At 39.2% G+C, this 24,177-nt stretch overlaps 1 protein-coding gene across 3 annotated transcripts in view; it reads right to left on the bottom strand.

The window, feature by feature from the left end:
• Positions 1–24,177, bottom strand: part of Atg7 (autophagy related 7) — a 239,086-nt gene that overhangs the window by 176,258 nt on the left and 38,651 nt on the right. For all 3 annotated transcript variants that reach the window (XM_046425736.2, XM_058572945.1, XM_046425737.2), the window contains exons 8-11: positions 10,629–10,717; positions 8,415–8,536; positions 3,510–3,600; positions 2,681–2,825 (exon numbers count right to left, since the gene is read on the bottom strand). In XM_046425736.2, coding sequence (XP_046281692.1) covers positions 2,681–2,825; positions 3,510–3,600; positions 8,415–8,536; positions 10,629–10,717 — 447 coding nt within the window. The remainder of the gene's footprint in view (positions 1–2,680; positions 2,826–3,509; positions 3,601–8,414; positions 8,537–10,628; positions 10,718–24,177) is intronic.

Here is a 24,177-nt window from a genome sequence, read left to right on the forward strand (position 1 = left end):
TGCTCAACACTTAGAATAAGTGTCTATCTAGATAGACATATTCAATAATAAAGCTCAACATTCATTTCTGATATAAACTAGCAGAAATAGAAATCACCTTCCTTAACTTACAAAAAAAGTTTAAGAGAAACTAATATCAAATATCAAAATTAAAGGTAAAAGCATTCACATTAAAGTTGGTAACAAAACAAAAATGTCAACCCTTCCTCCTATTCCCCAACATTACTATGAAGTCCTAGACATTTGTACAAGACAGAAAAAGAAACACAGATATAAATGTTGGTAAGGGATACTTACTAAACTATTAAAATTAAAAGATTCAAATAAAAAACTACTAGAACTAACACAGCTTAGAAAGATGGCCAGATGAAAATAAACATGCAAAACTCACTATCTTGCCTATATCCTAGTAATAGCAGACTGGAAAATATAATGGGAGAGAAATCTCTCTAAAAGAAAAAAAATATGGGGCTGTGGCTGTGGCTCAGTGGTAGCGCACTTGCCTGACATGTGTGGGGCACTGGGTTCGATCCTCAGCACCACATATAAATAAATAAAATAAAGGTCTATCAACAACTAAAAAGAAAAAAAAATATTGTCAAATATGCAGAAGTAAAATAAATAAAGCAAATGCAAGGCCTTTATTTAAAAATGTTACTGAAAGACAAGGATGATCTAAATAAATTAAGAGCTACCCTTGCACTGGAACTAAAGGTAAATACTGTAACAATGTCAACCTCTTCCAAATTCCTATAAATTCACTGTCATTTCAATTAAAAAGCTGAGTAGCAATATAGTTTTACTGGGTAAAACAGAGAATCCAAAAAGGAACGTAGATATAAAAAGGGGATTTTGCATTTCGTAGAGGGAGAAAAATTAAGATCTCGCTTATTAAGTAAATGCCACTAAACAACTGATTATTCATTTTGTAGAAAAGAAGTTGGGACTTTACCTCTCATCATACACACACACATACACACACACATAAAATTTCATGTCACTAAAGACTTAACCACAAAAACAAGGTTCCGTAAAAGACTATAAATTTAATAACATAAAATTTAAAAAAAGAAAACTTCATATAGACAAAGATACCTTGTCAATAAAGAAATACAAGGGCTGGGATTGTAACTCAGTGGTTGAGTGCTTGCCTCACATGCGTGAGGCACTGGGTTAGATTATCAGTACCACATAAAAAAATAAATAAATAAAGCAAAGATATTGTGTCCATCTACAACTAAAAAAATTTTCAAAAAATTTTAAAGAGGGTTGGGGATGTGGCTCAAGCAGTAGCGCGCTCGCCTGGCACGCGTGCGGCCCAGGTTCGATCCTCAGCACCACATACAAAGATGTTGTGTCTGCCGAAAACTAAAAAATAAATATTAAAAAATTCTCTCTCTCTCTAAAAAAAAAAAAATTTAAAGAAATACAACCCAAAGCACAAGGATGAAAACAAAAAAGTTCTCAAAATAAATAAAGGCCTATACTCCCTAATTAATAAAATGTAAATTAAAATAATAAAATGTTACCTTTTAACTGCCTGGGATGAAAAAGACAAAAAGTTGATACTATCTAGTTTTGACAAGAGTATAGAAAAAAGCTATCTCTCATGGGTTCACAAGAGTACAGACTAGTATGATGTTATTGGAAGGTAATTTAGTTTGTGTGTGTGTGTGTGTGTATAAATAAATTGAGAGAGAGAGAGAGAGAGAGAGAGAGGTGTGTGTGAGAGTACATTCTAATGTAAAAATAATTCTACTTCTAAGCCAGGCACAAAAGTGCCCACCTATAATTCCAACAATTTGAGAGGTTGAGGCAAGAGGATCTCAAGTTCAAGGCCAGCCTCAGCACCTTAACAAAACCCTCAGTAACTTAACAAGACCCTGTCTCCAAATAGGAATAAAAAGGGCTGCTGAGGTTGTGGCTCAGTGGCAGAGCACTTGCCTAGCACATGTGAGTTCAAAATTCAGCACCACATAAAAATAAATAAATAAATAAATAAAATAAAGGTATTGTGTCCAACTGCAACAATAAATAAGTAAGTAAGTAAGTAAGTAAAAATAAAAAGGGCTGGAACGTAGCTCAGTGCCCCTGGATTCAATCCTTAGTACCAACCAACCAACCAAAAAAACCCCTACTTTTGGGACTTTTTCCTAACGAAAAGACACCATGGATATATAAGCAAAAGAACGTATTTTCCAACAGACTCTCTAATGGAAAAGAATGGAAAATAACCTGAAATCAATTATATGAATTAAAGACACAGTCATACAACAAAACACCACTTTTTATGGTATGAAAACATAGAAAGGTAGTCACAATAATTTATTATTTTTCTATTAAGTTAAAAATAAAAACTTTGTATAGATAGTATGCTATGATCCATTTGTTGAAAATATAAATAAATAGCTAAATAATGGCGAAGATGACAAAGGACTCTCTATATTTATATATGCGCAAGAAGTCTTTTAATTCTGGGAAATGGAACTGGGGATGGGGGTGGTGGGAGACGTTCTGTTTCTATCTTATAATAAAGATATATATTCTTTTTATAAATACAAAGATGCTGAGAAAAGAAAAAGGGAGAGGAGGGTAAAGTGGGTGAGGGAAGACAATCAGAGACCACAAAATAAAGGAGAAGCCACAACTTCAAAGGCCCCATTCAGCCCCTGAAACTCACCATCAATGTCCTGGCTACATTACAACCCAAGGTACCGGCTCCAAGCAGCAGACATTTGACAGATACAACCTTCTCCAGGTCCAGAGTAGGAACCAACCTCCAACACATCAATTTAAGATTTAGATCCACAGAAGACTCAGCTAACCTAGAAAATCAGAGATTTAGGTTTTTAGTCATTTAATTTATCTGTGCCCCAATCTTGTCCTCAGAGATATAAAGTCACTGTGCCTCTTTGTGCAGACAGATCACAGACCAAATGTAAATAAGCAGGAAAGGGGAAGCAAAGAAAAAATAAGATGTAGCTTGAGGATAAAAGTGTTCCATATGGATACATACTATTGAAGTTCTCTGCCATTGTTAGTTGTGGGCCACAAATTTGGTAGTGAGCTCCTAACAGCCAAGGTGAAAATAGAAATACAACCAACTACAAAGTCAGGTCCATGAAAATATGCACACCAACAACCTCAGAGAAATGTTCTTCCTGGTATTAAAGACAGAAATTTCTTCTATTTCTCCTTAATAATGAGTACACTTACATTCCCCCTTAAATAGGGTACTAGCTTCCATTAAATATGGTTTTTATGTCTTTCAATGGAGGCCAATAGGACAAAAGTAAAAAGCAATGAATAAAGATAGTAGTATCATTGTGGTAATTCTCATAACCAAACTTAAATTAAGCAGTAGGTTTCAAAGAGCAGAACAACACTCAGTAGTATGCACAGCATACCCTGGACTGAATTATGCAACGCAGTATCAACCTAACATAACCTGTTCTGCATGCTGGTTATGAAAACCCCAGGGGCAAAAAGAACATCCAAAACATGTATACCTTTTGGGATCCATACATTCACTAAGGTTCACCATCCTTGGTCCCATGCCTCCTTTCTGGTTCTTTTCCCATCCGACTGCTTTAGGACAATCTTCAGGCAAACAAAACACAAGTTTAACAAAGGAAGGAAGAATAAAAATAAGTCAAGCAGTAAACATGTTTTTTTTAAAATATCAACATTTACAATGGCCCATGCATTGATAAACTTTTAGTTCACTTCTTTCTCAGAGAGCTCCGAGAGCCTGCAATTTCCATCTACTTGCTCCAGTTACCTCTCCCACTTTCCTGAGCTATTAGGGTTCTTCTTTAGAGACCATTAGACCCAAGTACAGTGTTCCTGGGCAGGGGCTTGTGAAACAGTCCTCAACCTGGCCCAAGGAGCCTCTACTTCTTTTGTTCCTAAAAATTGCTCAAAAAACACAATCATATTTGGTAGGTATAATTCTGTGGAAGACACTCTACTTAAACAGGGCAACCTGATTAGCTCAGCATACATTCCACTGAAGTTCCCATGGAGATTCGGACCTCTAAATCAGTATGTCCCTTCTGTTCCCCAACCTTACCCTGTCCCACTGCTCAGCCTCTCAACTTTCACTGTGCCTCTTTGTGCAGACAAATCACAGACCCAGGTGACTGTTCCTCTTTCAAGCTGCCCTCTCCTGCTACAGGGGTCCCTGTAACTCCAACTGCAGTGGTTCCCAAAGTATGCCTTATTCACTGTTAAACAGAGTTGGTAAATACTTCCATATTAACATCTATATACAATATCCAGTTCCCTAATACCAGCTAAACTTGGAGATTCACAATTGCACATGAGGGAGATAATTTTGCTCAGAGAGGCCTAAAATAAAAAGACCACTTCAACTTGATGTTTTGTTTTTCAATCATGTACAGCATTTTGAATCTCTTTCCATTATCCCTTACACACCAAATAAAATCTCATGGATGTAGCTCAGTAGTGGAGCACTTCCTTTGCATGTGCAAGGCTCTGGGTTCCATCCCCAGCACCACTACAAAAAGAAAAAGAAAAAAAAATCCCATGATACAACACATTCAGGGAAGTGCTGCTTGATTCTATTGTTGCAAAAGTCTCTTACATTTTCTTATGTTAGATTTCTATCAGCACTTCCATTTTCCTTTCCTTGGGAAACCCTTTAGCCCTTGTTTTTTTTTTTTTTAATAGTATTGCTCAATATAATTATGAGATCAGGAAGATGTTGATTCTTTTGACATATCTTTTGTTTCTGAGCTAGTATGAGCAAGGGGAAGCCAGGGCCGATTATCCTTGAAAACTACTTGGGTACCAATCAGCCTGGGGTGTCATTCACAGCAAGAAGCCACAAAACACATGTGACTTCAAATTTTTAACTCAGATACTCTGATGGAGTCCTTTTATTTTTAATGCTATGAAAAACTAAAGCTAAAATAATATATTCAAATTCTTAAGGAGATGAAGATATCAGGATTCTTTTCTAGGGAAAAATAGTTCTGATCTTCTAATTCATATTTTACTATGAATTAGTTAACTAATCTTACATTAAATATTCTCATGTTAAATTTTTAAAAATGCTTCTCTAATGCATAGCACAAGAATCTGACAAGGTCTACAGAACCACACTGTAGTACTGTAACTGACATCAGCCTTGTTTTTCTCTTTACTGATAAGACATTGTAAGACAAAAAACAAATATCTCTTCAAGTTAAACCATCTGCACACTCAAAAGGCTATAGCCATTTCTAATTTAAACTGATTAACAATGAAAAAAGTTATATAAACCCACCCTGCCCTTGTACGCGGGGCAGGGGGTGCTACAGAAGAAATCTATCAGGAAAGATGGGCAGACTGCTCAAAGTCACTGAGGGGTCCCCTCACTTCTTCCATATTCCACTGAAGAGAACACTCTCTCCCATAGATGTAGGGGCACATTCTGTGTTCCCAAGGTCATGCATGGACCTGCAGGCTGCTCTGAGGTTCAGCTGACCATTAATGACCTCCTGCTAGTGGCACTAGGCCGGAAAAGGCAAAGTGAGGCAAGTATGCAGGTACAAGCCTTTAGTGTTCACCAAACACAGGCCAAAGCCTGCCCCAAAATGGGTAGCAGTGCTCAGGCAGGGGCCCAAAGAGGCACGGCTGCCTGCCACTCCAAGGTTTTGTGGCACTGAAAACTCCCACCCCCTAGTCTAACAAAAGCCCAATGCCTAAACATTTTGATGCATTTCAGTCCCTAGATGATCTGCCCATTCCTGTCTCTGGGATGCATATTCTTTTCTCTTGCCTTTTCCTTACCTTGCAATAAACCTGCTCTAATTACCATCTCTGCCTTGCTATATACTCCTGTTTCATGACAAGATAATTGCCCTGATCTTAGGCATTATACCCAAGAACCATGGATCAATCCACTGTGGACTCTCACACACTTGTAACCTACCCATAAGACACACCCCAAGGCTGAGGGTGTAACTCGGTGATAGAACACTCTAGGTTCCATCCCCACCACTGAAAAAAGACACACCCCAAATTAATGAGATAATGTCTTTACGGGAAATGAGATGTTCTTCTCCCACAATTAGAATCAGGAAGAGCACAAGAAAGGCAGGAGCTAACAAGTGGGGCTCTCATCCCACCTTAGCAGTGCCTGTTCCCTTCTTCAGCCAGTTGCCAGAACACTGTATTAGCTATGCAGCATAGGCTGCATCATGGGGGTGCAAAAAGAGATTCAGGATATTTAAAATAATATTTCTTTTACCACTACAACTATAGTATATCTTGGAAATACGATCATGTGTCACCTAACAGTGGGAGCATGATCTGAGAAAAGGTCATCAGCTGATTTCATCATTGTGTGAATATCAGAGTGTACTTACCAAACGAAGACTAGGACTTTGTCTTGCTGTATACCCTGCAATATAATCTTATGGGACTACCATAGTCTGCTGTTGACAAAAACGTCACTATATGGCACATGACTATACTAACGAGTACTACTATGAATACATGGAATTTACATTATGCTATAGAATAAGATTTTTTTTTTTTTTGGTTTTGCTTATTATAAAGTTTTCCCTTTTTTGTTGTGGTACTGGTATATTATGAAGTTTCATTTGTAGCTAAGAAGAAAATCATTAATTTACATGAAAAACAGAAGAAAAACTGCCTTTCCTAAACTAAATAATCTTCTTTCAATTCTGAGCAGAAGGAAGGTGTATTGAAGGTGTTAATGGATAAGAAACTTTTTTCATATGAAAGTGTGCAACAGTTCCTGAGTTTGAAAGTCAGCAGCACCAAGAATTAGCCGTAACAGAAAAAGGGCAGTTCAGAATAACTCAGTGACTTAAAATGGAAAGTGCCTCACCACAGAATGAGGGTCAGCACTACCTGAGGGGCATGTAGGAGGCGCCTAGTGACCTGCCAGGGACAGAGACCAGCCACATTTACATCTCAGTTAACTCTCACCTCAGTCTCTCTAAACTATCTTTAAGTTGTGGTTTAATAAAACAAACACAGGGAAGCTATTTTAGAATATGCCAGAAGAGGGTGCTAAATCCAATGCAAATCTCTAAAGACTGCAGAAAGGCTGCAGATTTCTTAAGGCTCTAGACTAAAAAGCAAAACAGCTTTCTCCTTTAACTGACCATGGAGAGAACTCTGTCCATGTTTCCACATTTCTATTTAAGACATCAGTGCCAGAGCACAGAATCACTGATAAAATGTCATCAGAGCCAATCCTGAGTCCTTTTGACTTTTGCATTCTAGAAAAGATGTCTCAGAAAAGATGAGGTATCTTTAACATTCCCCCAATATACGCACACAAGTTAAGGCACACTTACGGATTCAAGAAAGAAATGTGCCTTGGAACCTTGGGGAGGGTATTAAGAAATTAATTAAACGACATATGTGAATGTGTTCTGCAAAGTATATAAGTGACATAGACATGAGGGATTACTCTGAAAAGAGGTATACACAGTGCTGGTATGAATAGTGAGATAGAAAATTAATATAATATTGATTAAGCATAATTCACACAATATTGATTAACATATAGTGTATGCCAGTCATTGTGCTGGTTTTTTCACAGGGCATAGATGCCTCATAATAAATATACCCTAAGGTAGGCATTATTACTCCTTTTTTTTAACATTTATTTTTTAGAAGTAGTTGGACACAATATCTTTATTTTGTTTATTTATTTTTAGTGGTGCTGAGGATCGAACCCAGGGCCTTCCACATTCTAGACGAATGCTCTACCGAATGCTCTACTGATGAGCCACAATCCCAGCCCCGCATTATTATTCTTATTTTACTCAAATTTGAGAATGAATTCTACTTCTATGACATATAAAATATATAAATACAAATGTGTATATTTATATACATTTATATATACACACGTTTTTCTATATAAAATGTGTCAATGTCGATTTCCTAATTTAAAAACAAGGATAATAGCTAACGTCTGTCACACAGGATCAAATAAAGACATTAAGTGTGGAAGGATAAACGGCACTTCTGTTGACTGGTTTACTCTGTGGAGAATAGGATCACACACAACATTACGAATATAACAAATAAATATGTAAGTGTACCAATACTTCATCCTTCCTCTAAGAAGGGACAGGAATAAAGATTTGGGGATAAGCAAAAATAAAAATGAATGCCAGGGGGGGAAAAATCCTAAAGATTGAAAAACTATCTGGAGAAAACGTCCTGGTACCAATCTCTGCCTTTGTTTTGGGCTGAATAGCAGAGTGTGCCCTCTTCCAAGAAGGTATGCACCCCAGGGGTGAGGTAATAGTTGTACATTTCTCTCCCTTCTACTCCCATTGTGAAGGGATGAAAAGAAAGTGAACCAGTTTCAGTTTCTGATAAATGATAATTAGATGCATTCTCAAAGACCAGCAAATTACCTGGGCTAAATGCCATTTCTGGAAGCTTCACTTCAAAGATGATGCTGTGGGCAATGTCCCTCGCCCCCTGCATGGTACGGTCACGGAAGCAAAGGACTTCAACAGACTGGAAACTGCTACTCCTGTTGTCATGTCCGGATTTTCATTTATTTTATTTTATTATTATTTTTTGGTTAAGGAAGGAAAAGAAAGAGACCACATAAGAATTTCAGCAAACCAGCTGCAGGCAATTTAATGTACTATAATTATTCCTCTCTGACACCCTTAGGGGTATGGCCTTAACTTTCCAAGAGACTTGAACATAATTCATATAGGCATCTTTTGTCCAAGTGTTTGGAGGCAGAATGTTGAATCGGCTGTGATTTCTTTCTGAGTGAATTTTATATGGCAATCACAATGCGGAGAAATAATTTGGACAAATGAAGCTTTTAAATGCAGGAGTAAAGTGCTCCCGAGACATTGGGGGTGGGGGGAAGCACCCGTAAGGCATGGCTTCTTTAGCTCCCCTCCATCCCCATTTGAACCCCACTTCATGAAACAGTTAAGTGTATTCAGTTAGTTATGTAGTAAGGAAGCCCATAACTAACTAAATACACTTAACCTCTGAATAAGTAGACAGATAACCAGTCTCCTTCTGGGGACAGTCTATAATTTATCTATCTTTGCACTTATTTTTATTTTACTTTTTTGGTACTGGGGATTGGACTCAGGAGCACTCAATGACTGAGCCACATCCCCAGCCCTTTTTTTTGTATTTAATTTAGAGACAGGGTTTCACTGAGTTGTTTAGGGCCTTACTAAGTTGCTGAGGCTGGCTTTGAACTTTCAATCCCCCTGCTTCCCCAGCCTCTGGGATTACAGGCATGTGCCACCATGCCTGGCCTATCCTTATATTTTTAAGTAAACACTTTTACTTAGGTAAAGTAGACACAAAGAAAAGTGCACAAATCCTAAGTGTGAAAAGCCTGCCTCATGCTTCATCTCAGTTGTCAGCCACCCCATCCAAAATAATTACCTCTCCACCTTCTAAGTCCTCCCCTTGGTTGTGCATATTCTGAACTTTACATAAACGGAATCATACACCATGTGTTCTTTCAGATTCAGCTTATTTCATCCAGCAGTGTGCTTTGTAAATCCATCCATGTTGATGCGTACATAAGCAGTTCAGGCAGATTCAATGCAGCAGAGCACCCCATTGTGAGGAAGACACTACAATTTATTATCCATTTCACTGTTGAAGGACATTGGGTTTATTCCCAGTTTGGGGTTATTAGAAATAATGCTGCCATAAACATTCTTGTATGTGTTTTGCTTTATCTATGTCTGCATTTCTGTGCAGAACATACTGACAGTGCAATTGCTGAGCCATAGATATTTTTAACTTTGGTAGATTCTACCATTTTTTGCAGCAGCTTTTGAAACTGCCCTATACTTTCAAATCCACTTGGTACAGTCACTTTTGTTAAGTCATTTTGGTGGGTTATGTGGAAGTCTCTCATTACAGTTTTCATGTTTTTTGATTTTATATTTTTGGAACTGGGGATTAAACCCAAGGGCACTTTACCATTGAGCCATATCCCCAGCCCTTTTAGTTGCTTATTTTGAGACAGGGTCTCTCTGTGTTGCTTAGGGCCTCACTACATTGCTGAGGCTGACCTCAAACTTGTGATCACCCTGCCTCAGCCTCCTGAGTCATTGGGAATACAGGCAAGTACCACTATGCCCAGTTTAATGTTATTTTCTTAATGATTAATGAAGTTGAACATCTGTTCAAATATAGACTGGCCTTTAAGATACCCTTTTTAAAAATTATTTTAGTAATAGGAAAAAAAAAGAAGTATGATCACAACAGGAAAATCCTACTCGAAAGCAACCTACTTGACAGCTAAAAGGGAGGGCTAGAAAATTTCAGTATCAGGAACTCAGACTATCTGCCCTACCATGGCCTAAAATATCTTTAGTATGAACTGAGGCTGCAGCTCCCTAGCAGACCCACTTAAGAGCTTCCCGATGACAGAAACTGGATCATACCTGATTTATTGATATACTTTCCATTTTCCATGCCAGTAATTTTTTAAAAATTGCTTTTGGGGAAAAAGAGATACAGACATAGCCAGATACATTGTCAAAATATATAGACAAAGACATGTAGACATACAGACACATGCACAAACAAACACACACACACACACACACACACACACTTGTAAATACCATCTGTGTGCTGCTAGGACCAAAAAATTCCTCAAAGGCCATCCAGGGTACTGGGCTAGGTTACAGGGATCATATACACCAACTGTTATCTGTGAACAGAAAAGACTTTCTGAGTGAGTCAAGTTTCAAGGCACTTTTATAATACAGACACAGTATTCTGTCCTACTTTTTAAAGGCTGTTCTTAAAAGCACTGAAAATTAAATACTTGATGGACGGGTACAGAAAAAGAGAAACTAAAGGATTTCACACTTGAACACAGAACTTTTTGATGGCAGGAACTGTCACATTCTTCTCTGTATCCTTATACCTGGCAGTAGACATAGAAGAGAGCAAGAACTAGGTACATTAGGAAGGAAGGAAGGAAGGAAGGAAGGAAAGAAGGAAAGAAGGAAGGCAGGCAGACTGGAAGGAAGATGGGAGGGAGGGAGGGGGGTCAACTGTCAAGAGCTTATACAAACAAAATTCTCTTTTCAAAAAAAGCAGCCTCTGGGCTGGGGATATATAGCTCAGTTGGTAGAGTGCACACACACACAAAAAAATCAGTCTGTGAAAATGGCTCATTAGTATGTCATTAGAAAAATCAAAAAAGGGCTACTACCATTGTAAATCTGTAGTCAGTTCAAATCAAAATGCCAGATGTCCTGATATTGTGAACATACATGTCCTCCCACATCTTCCCTCTTTCCCTCCCCTGACCTAAGTCTTTATCTGGAAAACTCTATTCAACTCCAAATACCATTTCTTCAGTGAGGACTTCCCTTGGTAGGAGTCATTCTGTCCCTTCGGCTTCCACTAATCTTTGTACCTCATATATATAATATGTTTCACTTTCTCCATGTCCTTCCTCCCAAAGACAGTGAGCACCTAGCACTCAGATCTTGATTTTTAAATACCATTCTCCAATAAAAGGAATCAGGGTCTCCTTGGGAGGAGCATGACTACTTCTAGGGTTGGACAGGGAAAATACAAGATGAGCCTGGAGCATCTTGTAGTGCCAGAAAACTAAGGAAGTGCTAAAAAAAAAAAAAAAAAAAAAACAAAAAAAAAAAAAAACAGAAAGATGGGGCAAATCAGGACATAGGCACCAGCTCAAAGAGCTCTAGCTGGCCAAGACTGTTTCCCAATCTGGGAAATAAAATAATAATGATGTGGTATTGGATTATAACACACCCATACTGATATAAATAATGGAAAGAAGGTCAAGGAGCAACATCCTTGAAGACTTCCAAATAATATATTTAGATATTATCCTCTTTGGTCAGGTGGATGGATGGAAGTGACTCACTTCCAAAGAAAACATGGTGACTTGACAATGGAGAAACATGGCAAATTATTACCTTAACCAAGTAATCAATTTAATGTTACCAAGGATGTCATGTGGTGATCAAGTATCCCCTAACGGGATATGATAACAAGGATATCTCACTTCAATGCTGTTCCTTCTTCTAAAATCCCATCACAATGGTATAATCATAAAAGAATACAGACAGACCCAAAGGAAGTGACATTCTACAAAAATAGCTAACCACTCTTACTCAAAACTGTCAAGGTCATTAAATGCAAAGTCAGAGAGACGATTATAGACCAGAGGAGACTAAGAAGACGTGACCACAAAATGCAATGTGGTATCCTGGAACAAAAAGAGGATGTTATTAAAAATACTGGTGGAATCTGAATAAAGTACAGAGTTGAGTTAATCGTACTGTGCTAGTGTTGTCTTTTCAGTTTTGGTAAATATACCATGGTAATGGAAGGTAACAACCTTAAGAAAAACCAAAACTGGGTGAAGGCATATTATGAGAACTCTCTGTGCTGTGTTTGCTACTACTTTCTATAATCTATAATAATTCCAAAAAAGTCTTAATAATTTTTTAATATTTTTTTAATTGTTGATGAACATAATACCTTTATTTTATTCATCTATTTTTATGTGGTGCTGAGGATTGAACCAAGTGCCTCACATGTGCTAGGCAAGCGCTCTATCAGTGAGCCACAACTCCAGTCCAAAAGCTTAACTTTAAGAGAGAAAAGAGAAAAGAGGACAGTGAGAGTCTACAGAACAGAGGGTATCTTTTTCATCTTCCATGACCAGGTGATAGACATACAACAGGCACTTGGTAAATGTTTGCTGGGTGAAAAAAAGATGGATGGATGGATGGATATAATCAGGTGGGTGCATAGTTAGAAGGAGAGTGGGAATAAAATCATGGCTGATAAGTTTTTATTTATGAGCTATTCCACTTAGTACTCTATAAGGATGGAATCATCCCAGATACTTCCATTTATTTCCCGAAATAATCAGTATAGTGTCAGCCACAAAGGAGAAGCTAATGCAGTATTCATACTAGGAAAAAAAAAAAAAAAGAAAGAATGAATACCCACTATATTAACACCGACTAAGAGAACCACTATTAACATCTTGTTGTACAACCAACCATAGCATTAATGTTGTTCTAGAACCATTGTTAGTAGTGATGAAATGGCGTTCCCTTGTATTGATGAACCAAACTTTTTCGTATTTCCTACTGGATGGATGGAAGTGACTCAAAAGTCTGCATCTGTACTCAGTAAGTCTTGGAAAAGGGATTTTAGTGTGTGTGTGTGTGTGTGTGTGTGTGTTTTGCCAGGGATTGAACCTAAGGCCTTGTGGGTGCTAGGTGAGTGCTCTACCACTGAGCTACATTCCCAGCCCTTTACTATTGTCTTATCACATACTTACTGCATTATTTCAAAGATGTTCTTTAAAAACATTTGCTACCTTCTCCATTACATAAAACTTTCTTATTACTAACACTGAAGACTTTTCTGTCCAGAAGCATCTTTTAGTCTTAAGCACAAACAGATTCATATTTAACACAAACAAGTTCATATCTATGGTCTTCTTTTCAGGAAATTCAGGATATTTTTATTTGACATTCCCTATTCCATAGGGAGATAAAATATCATCAGCATCTAGGAAACTTTTAAAAATAGACTTACCAAGACTATGCTGAATGCTGACTCTTAATACATGAGTGGCCTAGCATTCAAACTTTCCAGACCTCTGTTTTTCTATCTGAATTATGGAGAAAATAATAGCACCAACTTCATTGGACTGTATTGGGGATTAAACGAGATTTTACTGAACATGAAAAGCCCAGTACATGCGCAGTGCCACTAATAGCACTATGAGTGACACAACCTCCAGTGGCCAGCTCAGCAACATGTATCTGCATTGAGTTCCTGAGCAATGGATACAACTTGTCCAGACCATAGAACTGAATTTGGGAATCATTAGAGGGTGATCTTGTAGACAAAAGGAAAAAAAAAAATCCCTGGAGCTATTTTTCATTGCCTTGAAAACCCTGAATTGAGTGTATGGCTTCCCATGCTCATGGACCCATGCACCAGCAGTGGGAGGCTACTGGAAATGCAGAATCTCAGACCAACTGATCTGAGCCTGCATTTCAGTAGGAACCTAGGTGATTCTTATGAACACTCAAGTTTCAGAAACACCGCTCCATTACTCAACCCTCTTAGATCTGTTGTTCTCTACTTTGAATGTGCTTAGGTATCAGAAGAGGGGTATTTAAAGAATACTACTGTCTAGTCCCCACCTCCAGAGGTTCTGATGAGTCAGACTGGAATCTGACTTGAGCATTTGTTTTTGTTTTTGGTGCTGGGGGTGGAATCCAGGGCTTCACACACACTCCACCACTTAGCTACACACCCTCAGCCCCAGTTGTTTTAAAAGATACCCAGGGGATGCTAAGGTACAGCCAGAATGCAAACCATGCTTAATGGTCTGCAGCAGAGTTTCTCTAAGTTTGAACCACAAATGACCACCTGCACCAGAATTTCCTGGAAGCTCGATGAACTTGCACCCACCCCTCCAAATAGGATCCCACACTATTCTAAGCACCACTACCTCCATGTTCAGTGAAAACTCCATGGGATTCTCATGCACACTATCACTTCAGCACTAGTCACCCAGGATCTAAGAAGGAAAAAATGAGCACTTGCTTAAGGCAGGTTTCACTGTACCCTACATTGTTCCTTATTATAACTGTGACTATTTGTTAGACCCCTATGCTTTCTTGATTCAAAGGCACCAAACATTGTAAAATGCACCTTCAAACTGGACATGGAAGAAAGGAGTAAACAATATCATACTAACAGTCATACCTGACCATTACCAGAAATTCCTGGTTTTAGAAGAATTAAAACATGAAGGAAAGAACATCTGAGAATGGAGAAATATGGGATGCCCTCACACGGAATCCTTTTGCTGGTCTAGGAGCTCAGTAAGGGCAGGGGCAACGTCTGTCATATTCATTTTTCCATCCCAGTTCTGTCATTTGCTGAACAGATGACAGAACTGGTTCATTTCTCCAGACCCCAATATATGAAGACTGCCTGTCCCTAATACCTTAGGCAGAGGTCCTGGAGACAGCTAGAGGGGGAAAGGTGAGATCTGGGTGACACAGACCTGAAGCTTATATAAAAACCATGATGCAGTATCTTGCAAGCTCCTTTCCTATCATTACAGATTCTCCACTCAATATTTTTTGTTGTTTTTGTTTTGTGGTACTGAGGATTGAACCTAGGGGCACTGTGCTACATCCTGAGGCCTTTTTATTTTGGAACAAGGTCTTGCTGAGTTGCTGAGGCTGGCCTCAAACTTGTGATCTTTCTGCCTCAACCTCCCACATTGCTGGGATTACAGGTGTGCACCAATGCTCCTGGCTTAATGTTGTTTTAATACTAGGATTCTCTTGGGTGACTGTATAGTCTAAATGAGTGTTTCCTGTGACAAGCATGAGAACTCCAAGGATGTGCTCTCCAGCCCAGAACTTCCTCTGAATTGAGAAGTTGTCTTCCTTGAATTCTTCTAGTCTGGCTGGCTGCCACCTGCCACTCTTCCACTGGGGATACCTTTTTATTATGTTCCCATCTGGAGATCATGACAGATAACATCTGCCAGACAAACTACATATACTAAGTCATCACTGCTTCAACTTCACATTTTTTTTATTCATCAAAAGCATTTACAAGCTGGGCATGGTGGCACACACACCTGTAATCCCAATGACTTGGGAGACCAACGCAGGAGGATCACAAGTTCAAGGCTGCAATTTAGTGAGACCTTAAGCAACTTGATGCTGCCTCCAAATGAAAAATAAAAAGGGTTAGGGATGTGGCTCAGTGGTAGAGTACCCCTGAGTGTAATTCCCAGTATAAACACACACACACACACACACACACACACACACACACACCTCATTATCCAACAAGAAAAGGGGTAAGGGAGAAATATTGCTTCTATAATATTGTAACAGCTTACACTTGGGAAATGGTCTGATGTGGGGAGAAGGCCCTGCCAGGGTAGGCAGGCATGTGTTCTCATTCTGAAGCTAACTGATTTCAAGACCTGGGGGAAATTCCTTCCCCTTCAGCAAAATGAAGCAGTTGATTGCAATCATTTCCTCCAAAGGATTCCTTTCAGCCCTTGAACCAGAGGACTTTGGACAAGATTAAAGAGGAAAAAACCTATGTAGGTCACAAAACAACACAGACTATATTTTACTAAAGCTCAGCCCTACAGGATGTGTCAAGACTATTCGATGGGTTATTTAGAAAGAACCTAAGAATATCAATGCAGGAATTACCATTCCATTTTTAAATGTGACTCAATAACCCTCCCTTCTTCAATGTTCAGTCACCTAACTCTCACATAACTCTTGACAATTAACTTAGCCTCTCTTTGACTTAATTTTCTCATCTATCAAGAAATTCTTAACTTTCTGTGCTAAGCACAGAAACTGAGAAAGAGGCAATTGCTCAACAAATAGTAACAACAACATGAATACATTCTGATGTAGTCACTTCATTGGCCTCTTTGTTCAGTTCAGTCCATGGCCATACATAATTATAGTGTCTTCGGTTTGGAGGCTCTTTTTCATAAATGGCAGAGAAAAAAATGGGATGAATTCTAGGTGATCAAATATTCTCTGGATCTAGGTTTTAGCATCCACAAATGTAGAGCTGGAGCTGAATGATGTCTATGTAATATAAATTAGAATGTTACATTAGCTGCTACAAGTGGGTGCTTAATTTTTTTTAAATGAGCATATTTCTGACACTTGGTATGAGGCAATGGGTAGAAAGATAATAAGAAATCTTTATTTTGAGCAGAAATGACCAGGAATAAGTTTCTGAGAACAACCTGACCTAACATGAGCTATAGAAAGCAGGAAGGATCTGCTAAAAAAGAAAATTTATCACTTAGCTACAAAGGGAAGTCAGCTTGAAAATGCTGAAAAGGGACTCTCCTACCTGCACAAGGCATATAGGAGTGAAGACAACAGTGTCACAGAGGAAAATGACAGAATCTGTTTGACCCTAGGCTAAACGTCACTTAATCTTTTTTTGATGATCAAAAGTGACTCCTAAATCTTTAGAAACTAAATCAGAAACCCTCATCATTGTAGAAGGTGGATGGGACAATGCCAGATAAACAAGCTTTTAACTATCGATAGAGATTTTTTAAAAATGGATTTAGAAATAAACACTGACTTGAGTTCTAAGTTCTAGAACTGGCTTTGTCACAAATTAATTATGTGGACTTGGGCAAATCATCTCCTTTTATAGTTTAAATATCAGCAGGAAAAAGCAAAATGTAATTTACAAAAAAAAAAAAAAAAACTTCTGCTTTGAAGGTTTGTAAAATAAGCATTCGTTTGCACTTGACTGAGAGCATACATGATATATCTGAAGTGGCCAGTTATGCTCTGGCTATAGTTCACCAAGTAATTTGCTGAAAAAGTACAACATGAGAAAGAGAAGAATGCAAAATTATCAACTTGACTGTCCTCGGCTGGACAATTTCCATGAGGATCCCATAAAACATGCTTATGTGACAAATGGTTGTATTTATTACCCAAATACTTCATATAACAGGAAATGAACAAAGGAAATCGCATGTTTTAAAATTCAAATACTGATTGTACTTCAAGGTCACAGCCAGCTTCTAAGATGCAGAGTGATCACTAAGTGAAGAAAGAGACAACTAATATCATATAAAGTGGTGCTCCTGCCTGGTGTGGTGGTGCATGCCTATAATCTCAGCAACTTGGGAGGCTAAGGCAGGAGGATCACAAGTTCAAGGCCAGCCTCAGCAACTTAGCGAGGGCCTGTATCAAAATAAAAATGGTTGGGGAAGTAGTTAAGTGGTAGAGTGCCCCTGATTCAATTCCCAGTACCAGGGGAAAAAAAATATTACACATTTCCTACTGTTCTTGTCCACAGATGTTAAAGTCCCAAAATTAAAGGTTAACCTTGTTGAAAATTACGAATCATTTACCAAACATTCACTCTTTGACAACCATTGTGAAGAAAGTAGAAGAATTAAGTAAGCAAGTTTTTCCTCAAGATCGGCAATGAGACGGTGTTATGGCCTGTTTTTTAAGACCATAATCACAAAAAACTGGCCTGGAAGATGATTAGATGTTATATATATGTATATGTATATGTATATGTATGTGTATGTGTGTGTGTGTGTATATATATATATACATATATATACACACATACACACTCGGAGATAGATATAAATACTGACATAGATATATCACAGTCTTAAAAAAATGCACAGAAAGAGATTATTAAAAAAATAAACAAAAAGTTTACTTAAAAAATTCACTATAGGCACAGTGGCACATGTCTATAATGGCAATTATTTAGTTGGCTAAGACAGAGGATCTCAAATTTAAGGTCAGCCTGAACAACTTAGCAAAATTCTGTCTCAAAATAAAAAATAAAAAGGGCTGGGGATGTAGCTCCATAGTACAGTACCCCTGGGTTCAATCAATCCCCAGTACACACACACACACACACACACACACACAATACAAACACATAAAAGAATAGCTGAAGAACTTTGTAAAATTTTAAAAACAGTGATGCAATCAAAAGCAAAACTAATAACTGGAACCATGCCTACAGCAGTTCACTTATTTGCCTGTATTTGTAAAGCAGTCAGTCACACATTTGTCACTTAGCATTTTCCAAACTGCACATGGTGAGCTCCCTATGGCTTGAACTATTTAGTGGGTTACAACTAGAATTTTCGAAAAAGATGAACTAGAATAAAGAATAGTATTATTTTGTGAAAGCTGTGTGTGTGTGTGTGTGTGTGTGCATTTAAAGACAAAAGTAAGTACTGAGTCATAATGTCACATGTATTTTTAATCACAAAGAAGTTTGGCATTAAGCAATCACATTACCAATCTTACATCATCCAAGAAATGACAGAAAATCAGTCAGAAACATTTATCAAGTTAGCTTTAATTTAAAGTCACACCAGAGTGAACTGGCGAAACTGTCCAGATGCACTGGCGCTGCTGAGCCCTAACCCTGACAATCTCAGGAGTGGCTTCTCTGGCAGGAAGACTACTCTTCATCTCTTCATTTTATTTTATTTTTTTCAAACACAAAGGGCAAGAAGGTTTGCCTTTTCATTTGCATGACTCAGGCTCTCAAAAGTTCACTTTATGCAACAACTGAAGACAAGTTAACCCAAAGAACAGTTTCCTCTGAAAATGTAATCGGAACAATTTATTCTAAGAAGATACTGTGGGAACAATTCGAACATGTGAATAAAACTTAATGAAGCCTATTTTATTCATCATCTCTCAATTCTCACAGCCACCCCTGAGGAAGGGGGTGTCATTACTGCACGCTTGTTTAGGATGAGGAAGTTGAGGATCAGAGGGGTCACTGGCTCATTTAAGTTGCAGTGGGACTTGAAGTCTGGCTTCTTATTCTACCACAGCCTGTTGGGAGCTAGGGAGGAGAACAGGACTGTGTGTCTTCCATAGCAGGAAGCACTGTGACTGCAGGAGGTCACAGAGTTTATGTGTGAGGCTTCTGTTCCCAAACCTCTTCTGCATTTTCCTCATGTGCAAAATTGACAGAATGTTGCTCACTTTGAGGATCAGCAGTAAGGTGTGTGAGTGCCTAGCTCTGTGCTGGGCACATGATTAGAACCCTGATCATGGCCACTGTAGCTGCTGATGGCTAGCAAAGTGCCCTCTTCAGGGACAGGTACCCACTACCCAGAGCCAGCCAAGCCTTCTCACACAAGTGAACATCACTTCTGGAGGCAAAGGTCCCACTTAAATTTACAACAAAGATGGCCTATTGCCCCCTGACCCCAGCAATCCTACAAGCTCCCTCCCAGGAAAGCTAACCACTATCAAAATTCCCTTCATCCTTCTTCAAGACAGGGATGCAGAGAGGACCCATGAATGGGTTTCAGCACTCTGTGAATCCTGACATTAGATGTAGAGTTGGATGCGGGTGTGTCTTTTCTGCAGGGGATCCATGGCTTCTACTGAATTCTCAGAGGTTATGCATTTGTTCCAATGACCCCAAAACTAAATTACCCATTGCAGATCACATACTTGCCCTCTAGCCTCTCTCCTGTGAGAACACTAATGACCTTTCTGACTCATTGCACATAAATTTCAGGTATATAGACAATTTGGGAAAGTTTTTATAAACTTCCTGGCCTACATCAGAATGAAACGTTCATGTTAAAAGACAGCACTTACAATGAGCCATCCTAAGAGCTGCCTTGACTTCCTTAAGGCCCACTGTGTGGGAGGCACTGACTCAGGAGCTTCCAAAATGGAATTCCCCAGTCCTTACAACTCATTCATACCTGAACTCATTCTTCCAACATGTTTTACACACCAGGCATGACACCACAGGTCACAAGTGCAGTGGTGGGAGATCAGACATAGAGTCCTGACAGAAATTACATTTATGTTATTTATTTATTTTGGCAGTAGTGGGAATTGAACCCAGAGGTGTTCTTATCACTGAGTCACATCTCTAGCTTTTTTCATTTTTGGAGACAAAATTTAGCTAAGTTTTGCAAGCTGAACTTGAATTTGCCATCCTCCTGCCTCAGCCCCCCTAGTTGGGATTGTAGGTGTAAACCACCTCACCCGGTTAGGAGCTTACATTTAAATGGGGGAAAATATATTAATCAAAGATTACCCAAGAAAATATAAAATTACTCATGTGCTAAAATAAATACCCCAAAGAAGGGATATACAGTGCTAAAGAGCCCACAACAAGAAAAATAAACCTTTTTAATAGAGGTCAAAGAATTTTCCTTGAGAAAATAATGATTACATTTAAATTTGAAGAAAGAGTAAGCACTTGATGGGGAAAAGGGTATGAGTGTGGTGGAGGTGGGGAGAAGAGAAAGGAGAGAGAAGGGTGTTCCAGGCTAACAGAGCTTGCAAAAGACCCTGTGACAGGGGACATGCACAATTTGAGGATGGATCCACACAGGGGCCAAGTCACTGACTCTGTGTGCCATAATAAAAAATCCAGTTCCTATTCTTAGAGTTCAGTGAAGGCAATCAGGTGTTTCATTTGGGGGGATGTGATCCGATCTGCTTTGCCAATGATCACTTTAAATGATGCAGGAATGAACAAGAGGCCAAAGTAAATCAGACAAGACTCATTTGGAAAATATTACAGTGACACAGATGAAAAAATGATTGTAGATTAGATGGGAGTGGTGGCAGAAGAAATCCAAAGGCAGCAGACTAAGTTCAAGATAGGAAATCCAGTGGATATAGGGGTGGTGAGAGGCAGAAAGGTATCCAGCAGGAGATCCAGATTTCTGGCTCCTGCAACTGGAAGGAGGCACTGTCATTCTGAGATGGTGCTGCCCAGCCTTGGGCTGGTTCAGGTGGTGTGTGTTGAATGCATGGGGTTGCAGAAGGTCAGCAGAAGGCTAGATAAAGTGGTTTGGGGGTCCAGAGGGAGGTTCAGGTTGGTGGTAGCAAAGCGGGTCATGCATGAGGAAATGGTTACCAAAGATGTGGACACAATGATATTGCCCAGAAGAGAAAATACACTGAAAAAAAGAGAACACTGGCAGGACTCCAACATTTCTCCATTCTTTTATGTGTGAACACACAAAGCTCAGAGAGGAATAGTGACATCTTGGGGATCAAAGTACTGGTAAGAGGAGGGGGTGAGGGCTAGGGATGTGGACATGCAGATAAGCAAACCAGCAAGCACTTCAGAGCTCAGATGGTACTGGGAAGGAGAACCCAAAAGAGGCCTCTGAAACAGTGCAAAGTCAGCTGGTGCTTCCTGAAGAGATGAATCAGAATGTTGAGCAAGGCACCAGACAGGGACAGAAAGAAGGGGGATGTGGAGACGGACATGAAAGGGATATCTGATGGCAGAGAGGTGGGAAAAGCATGCAGCATTGGAGAGCACAGCACTAGCCAGGGCACAGGCTCCATCTTGGGAAATATAAAGAGGTGAGCAATGGGTAAGGCTGGAGTAATGGCAAAAGCCAGATGTGAAGTGGTTTTGAATTCCAAGATAACATGGGGTTTTTTTGGTTTGTTTGTTTGTTTGTTTTTGTAGCTGTAGATGGACAACATGACTTTATTTTATTTGCTCATTTTTGTTTGCAGTACTAAGGATCAAATCCAGTGCCTTGCATGTGCTAGGCAAGCACTCCGCCGCTGAGCCCCAGCCCCAGCCCAAGAAGTTTTAACTTCATCCTGAAGTCCACAGTAAGGGTTTTTCAAGAAGAAGAGTGACATAATCAAATGTTAGAACATGCCTGTGTACAGCCCTGCAGAGGACTGAGGGAACATTCAGGCCTGTGGCTGGGAGGCCATGAGAATCCTTATGAGGTCATCAGTCTGCACAGCTTCTGGTGATCCCTACTAGAATAACACAGGGCATAGACAAACAACCCAAGTGTCATTTATATGGCCCTTCTCTTCCATTACCTAAATTCCTGGTTAACTTTCCACAAGTCAGTGAGTGCTGCATCTCCCACAGAAGACTTAGGTTCTGTGAGAACAGGTATAATCATATCTTGTGATTTCTAGCCCAGAAGGAGGTACTCAACATATGTACTGAGTAATTCCAGGCTTTTCTAAAGCCTGGCTCTAACCAACTGATACACCTCTAACAAAGTGAAGGACATTATGCCTGACATTGGCAGAGTCTCAGGGTTGGATACTAGTGAATCCCCAAGAGCTCTTAGGAGGAGGCCCCAAGATCTCTTCAGTCTTTCAAAAATATGCTGCTGCTGGGGAAGTGCATACATCCTGTGCACCTGCTACATGCCAGCCATTTTATATTATCATATTTAATCATTACAAATGTGTGTAAGGAGGTAGTGTTGGTAACACGTAATAGAAGAACTAAGGTGAGGACAGGTTTTGCAGTTTTCCGAAGATCACAGAACTAACCGTGGCAATGCTGGTGTCAAATATAGATCTCTTTTAGATTCCCAAGGTCAAGCCTCCACCTGAGAGACGTAAAAGAGAGATGGCAGAAAGCACAGGGGCTTTGGAAGCATACCGTTGACTCTGGCGACTTTCAATTTCTTATTCTTCAAATGGAAAATGCAGACACTGTAACACCTATTTCACAGTTATTATAAAAACATCAAGTTTGCAAAAGCCCCTTTCAAAGTGTAGACTGCTCTGCAGATTGTTATTATTTTGGTAGAGTGGCACTTTGTGGGGGGTATTTATTTACCACATTCAACCTGACCTATGGCTGCTTTTGAGCAAGCCCTGCCTGCTGTCACAAAAGAACCTCACACTTGGGTTTAGGGTTTAGCTCTATGGTAAAGTGTGTGCTTTGCATGAGCAAGGCTCTAGGTTCAATCCTCAGCACCAAAAAAGAAAATTATCAGTGATTAGTCTTATTGCCACTAAATTAGCTGTAGTTCTATGAAATCATCTGGAGAAATTAAGAATTTAAAAAAAAACTCAATTCTTGGTACTCACTGTGAAAAGGGCTGCCTCTGAAAAGAAAAATGCTAATGCTGCTGATGATTAAAAAAAAAGACATCCTAAATTTAGGCTAAGGGATAATTGGGCCATCAGTTAAGGGACTCTCTTTTCTTAGCTCTGATATATGTACATAGCTATGACATTATTCCACTTCATTTCACAATACTCAACGATCGTTTATTTTTAATTCACCGTCTCCCATACAGCTAAGACAGTTTACTAGTGTTATCCTTGCTTCTAAAAGACTCAGGACTGTTTCATTCATTCAAAAGAACCTTACTGGGGGCCTCAGACAAATGCTAGACACTATGCAGACACAGATCCATGAGACATGGGCCTTGCCCTCCAGGAGCTTACAGTCTAAAACTGCATGGAAAGGAATCCAGACAAAGTACTCTAAATGCAGATTAGGAATAAGTGTAGTGAGTCCAGATAGGGAGAGATCATACATGGCCACCCCCATGAGAACATTTCATAATGAAAGGAGAATTGCAATAAGGAGAGCAAGAGTTTCTCAGGAAATGTTTCAGGAAGATGATAGTGTGTGAGGAAAAGGAAGATACGCGAAAAAGGTCTATGTATATTTGATTGGGTGGCAGAAGGGATGGTCTGGTAAAAAACAGATAGGATTAGCTGGAGCAAATATTTATGAGGAAAATAGTAGGAGACTGAAAGATAGCCTGAGCCAGAAGGAAGTCACCATTAGGCTTCT

Source organism: Marmota monax, unplaced genomic scaffold (genome assembly GCF_021218885.2).
Source record: "Marmota monax isolate L192 unplaced genomic scaffold, Marmota_monax_Labrador192_F-V1.1 WCK01_AAM20220418_F8-fsc00028, whole genome shotgun sequence".
In the NCBI taxonomy this organism is placed as follows: Eukaryota; Metazoa; Chordata; class Mammalia; order Rodentia; family Sciuridae; genus Marmota; species Marmota monax.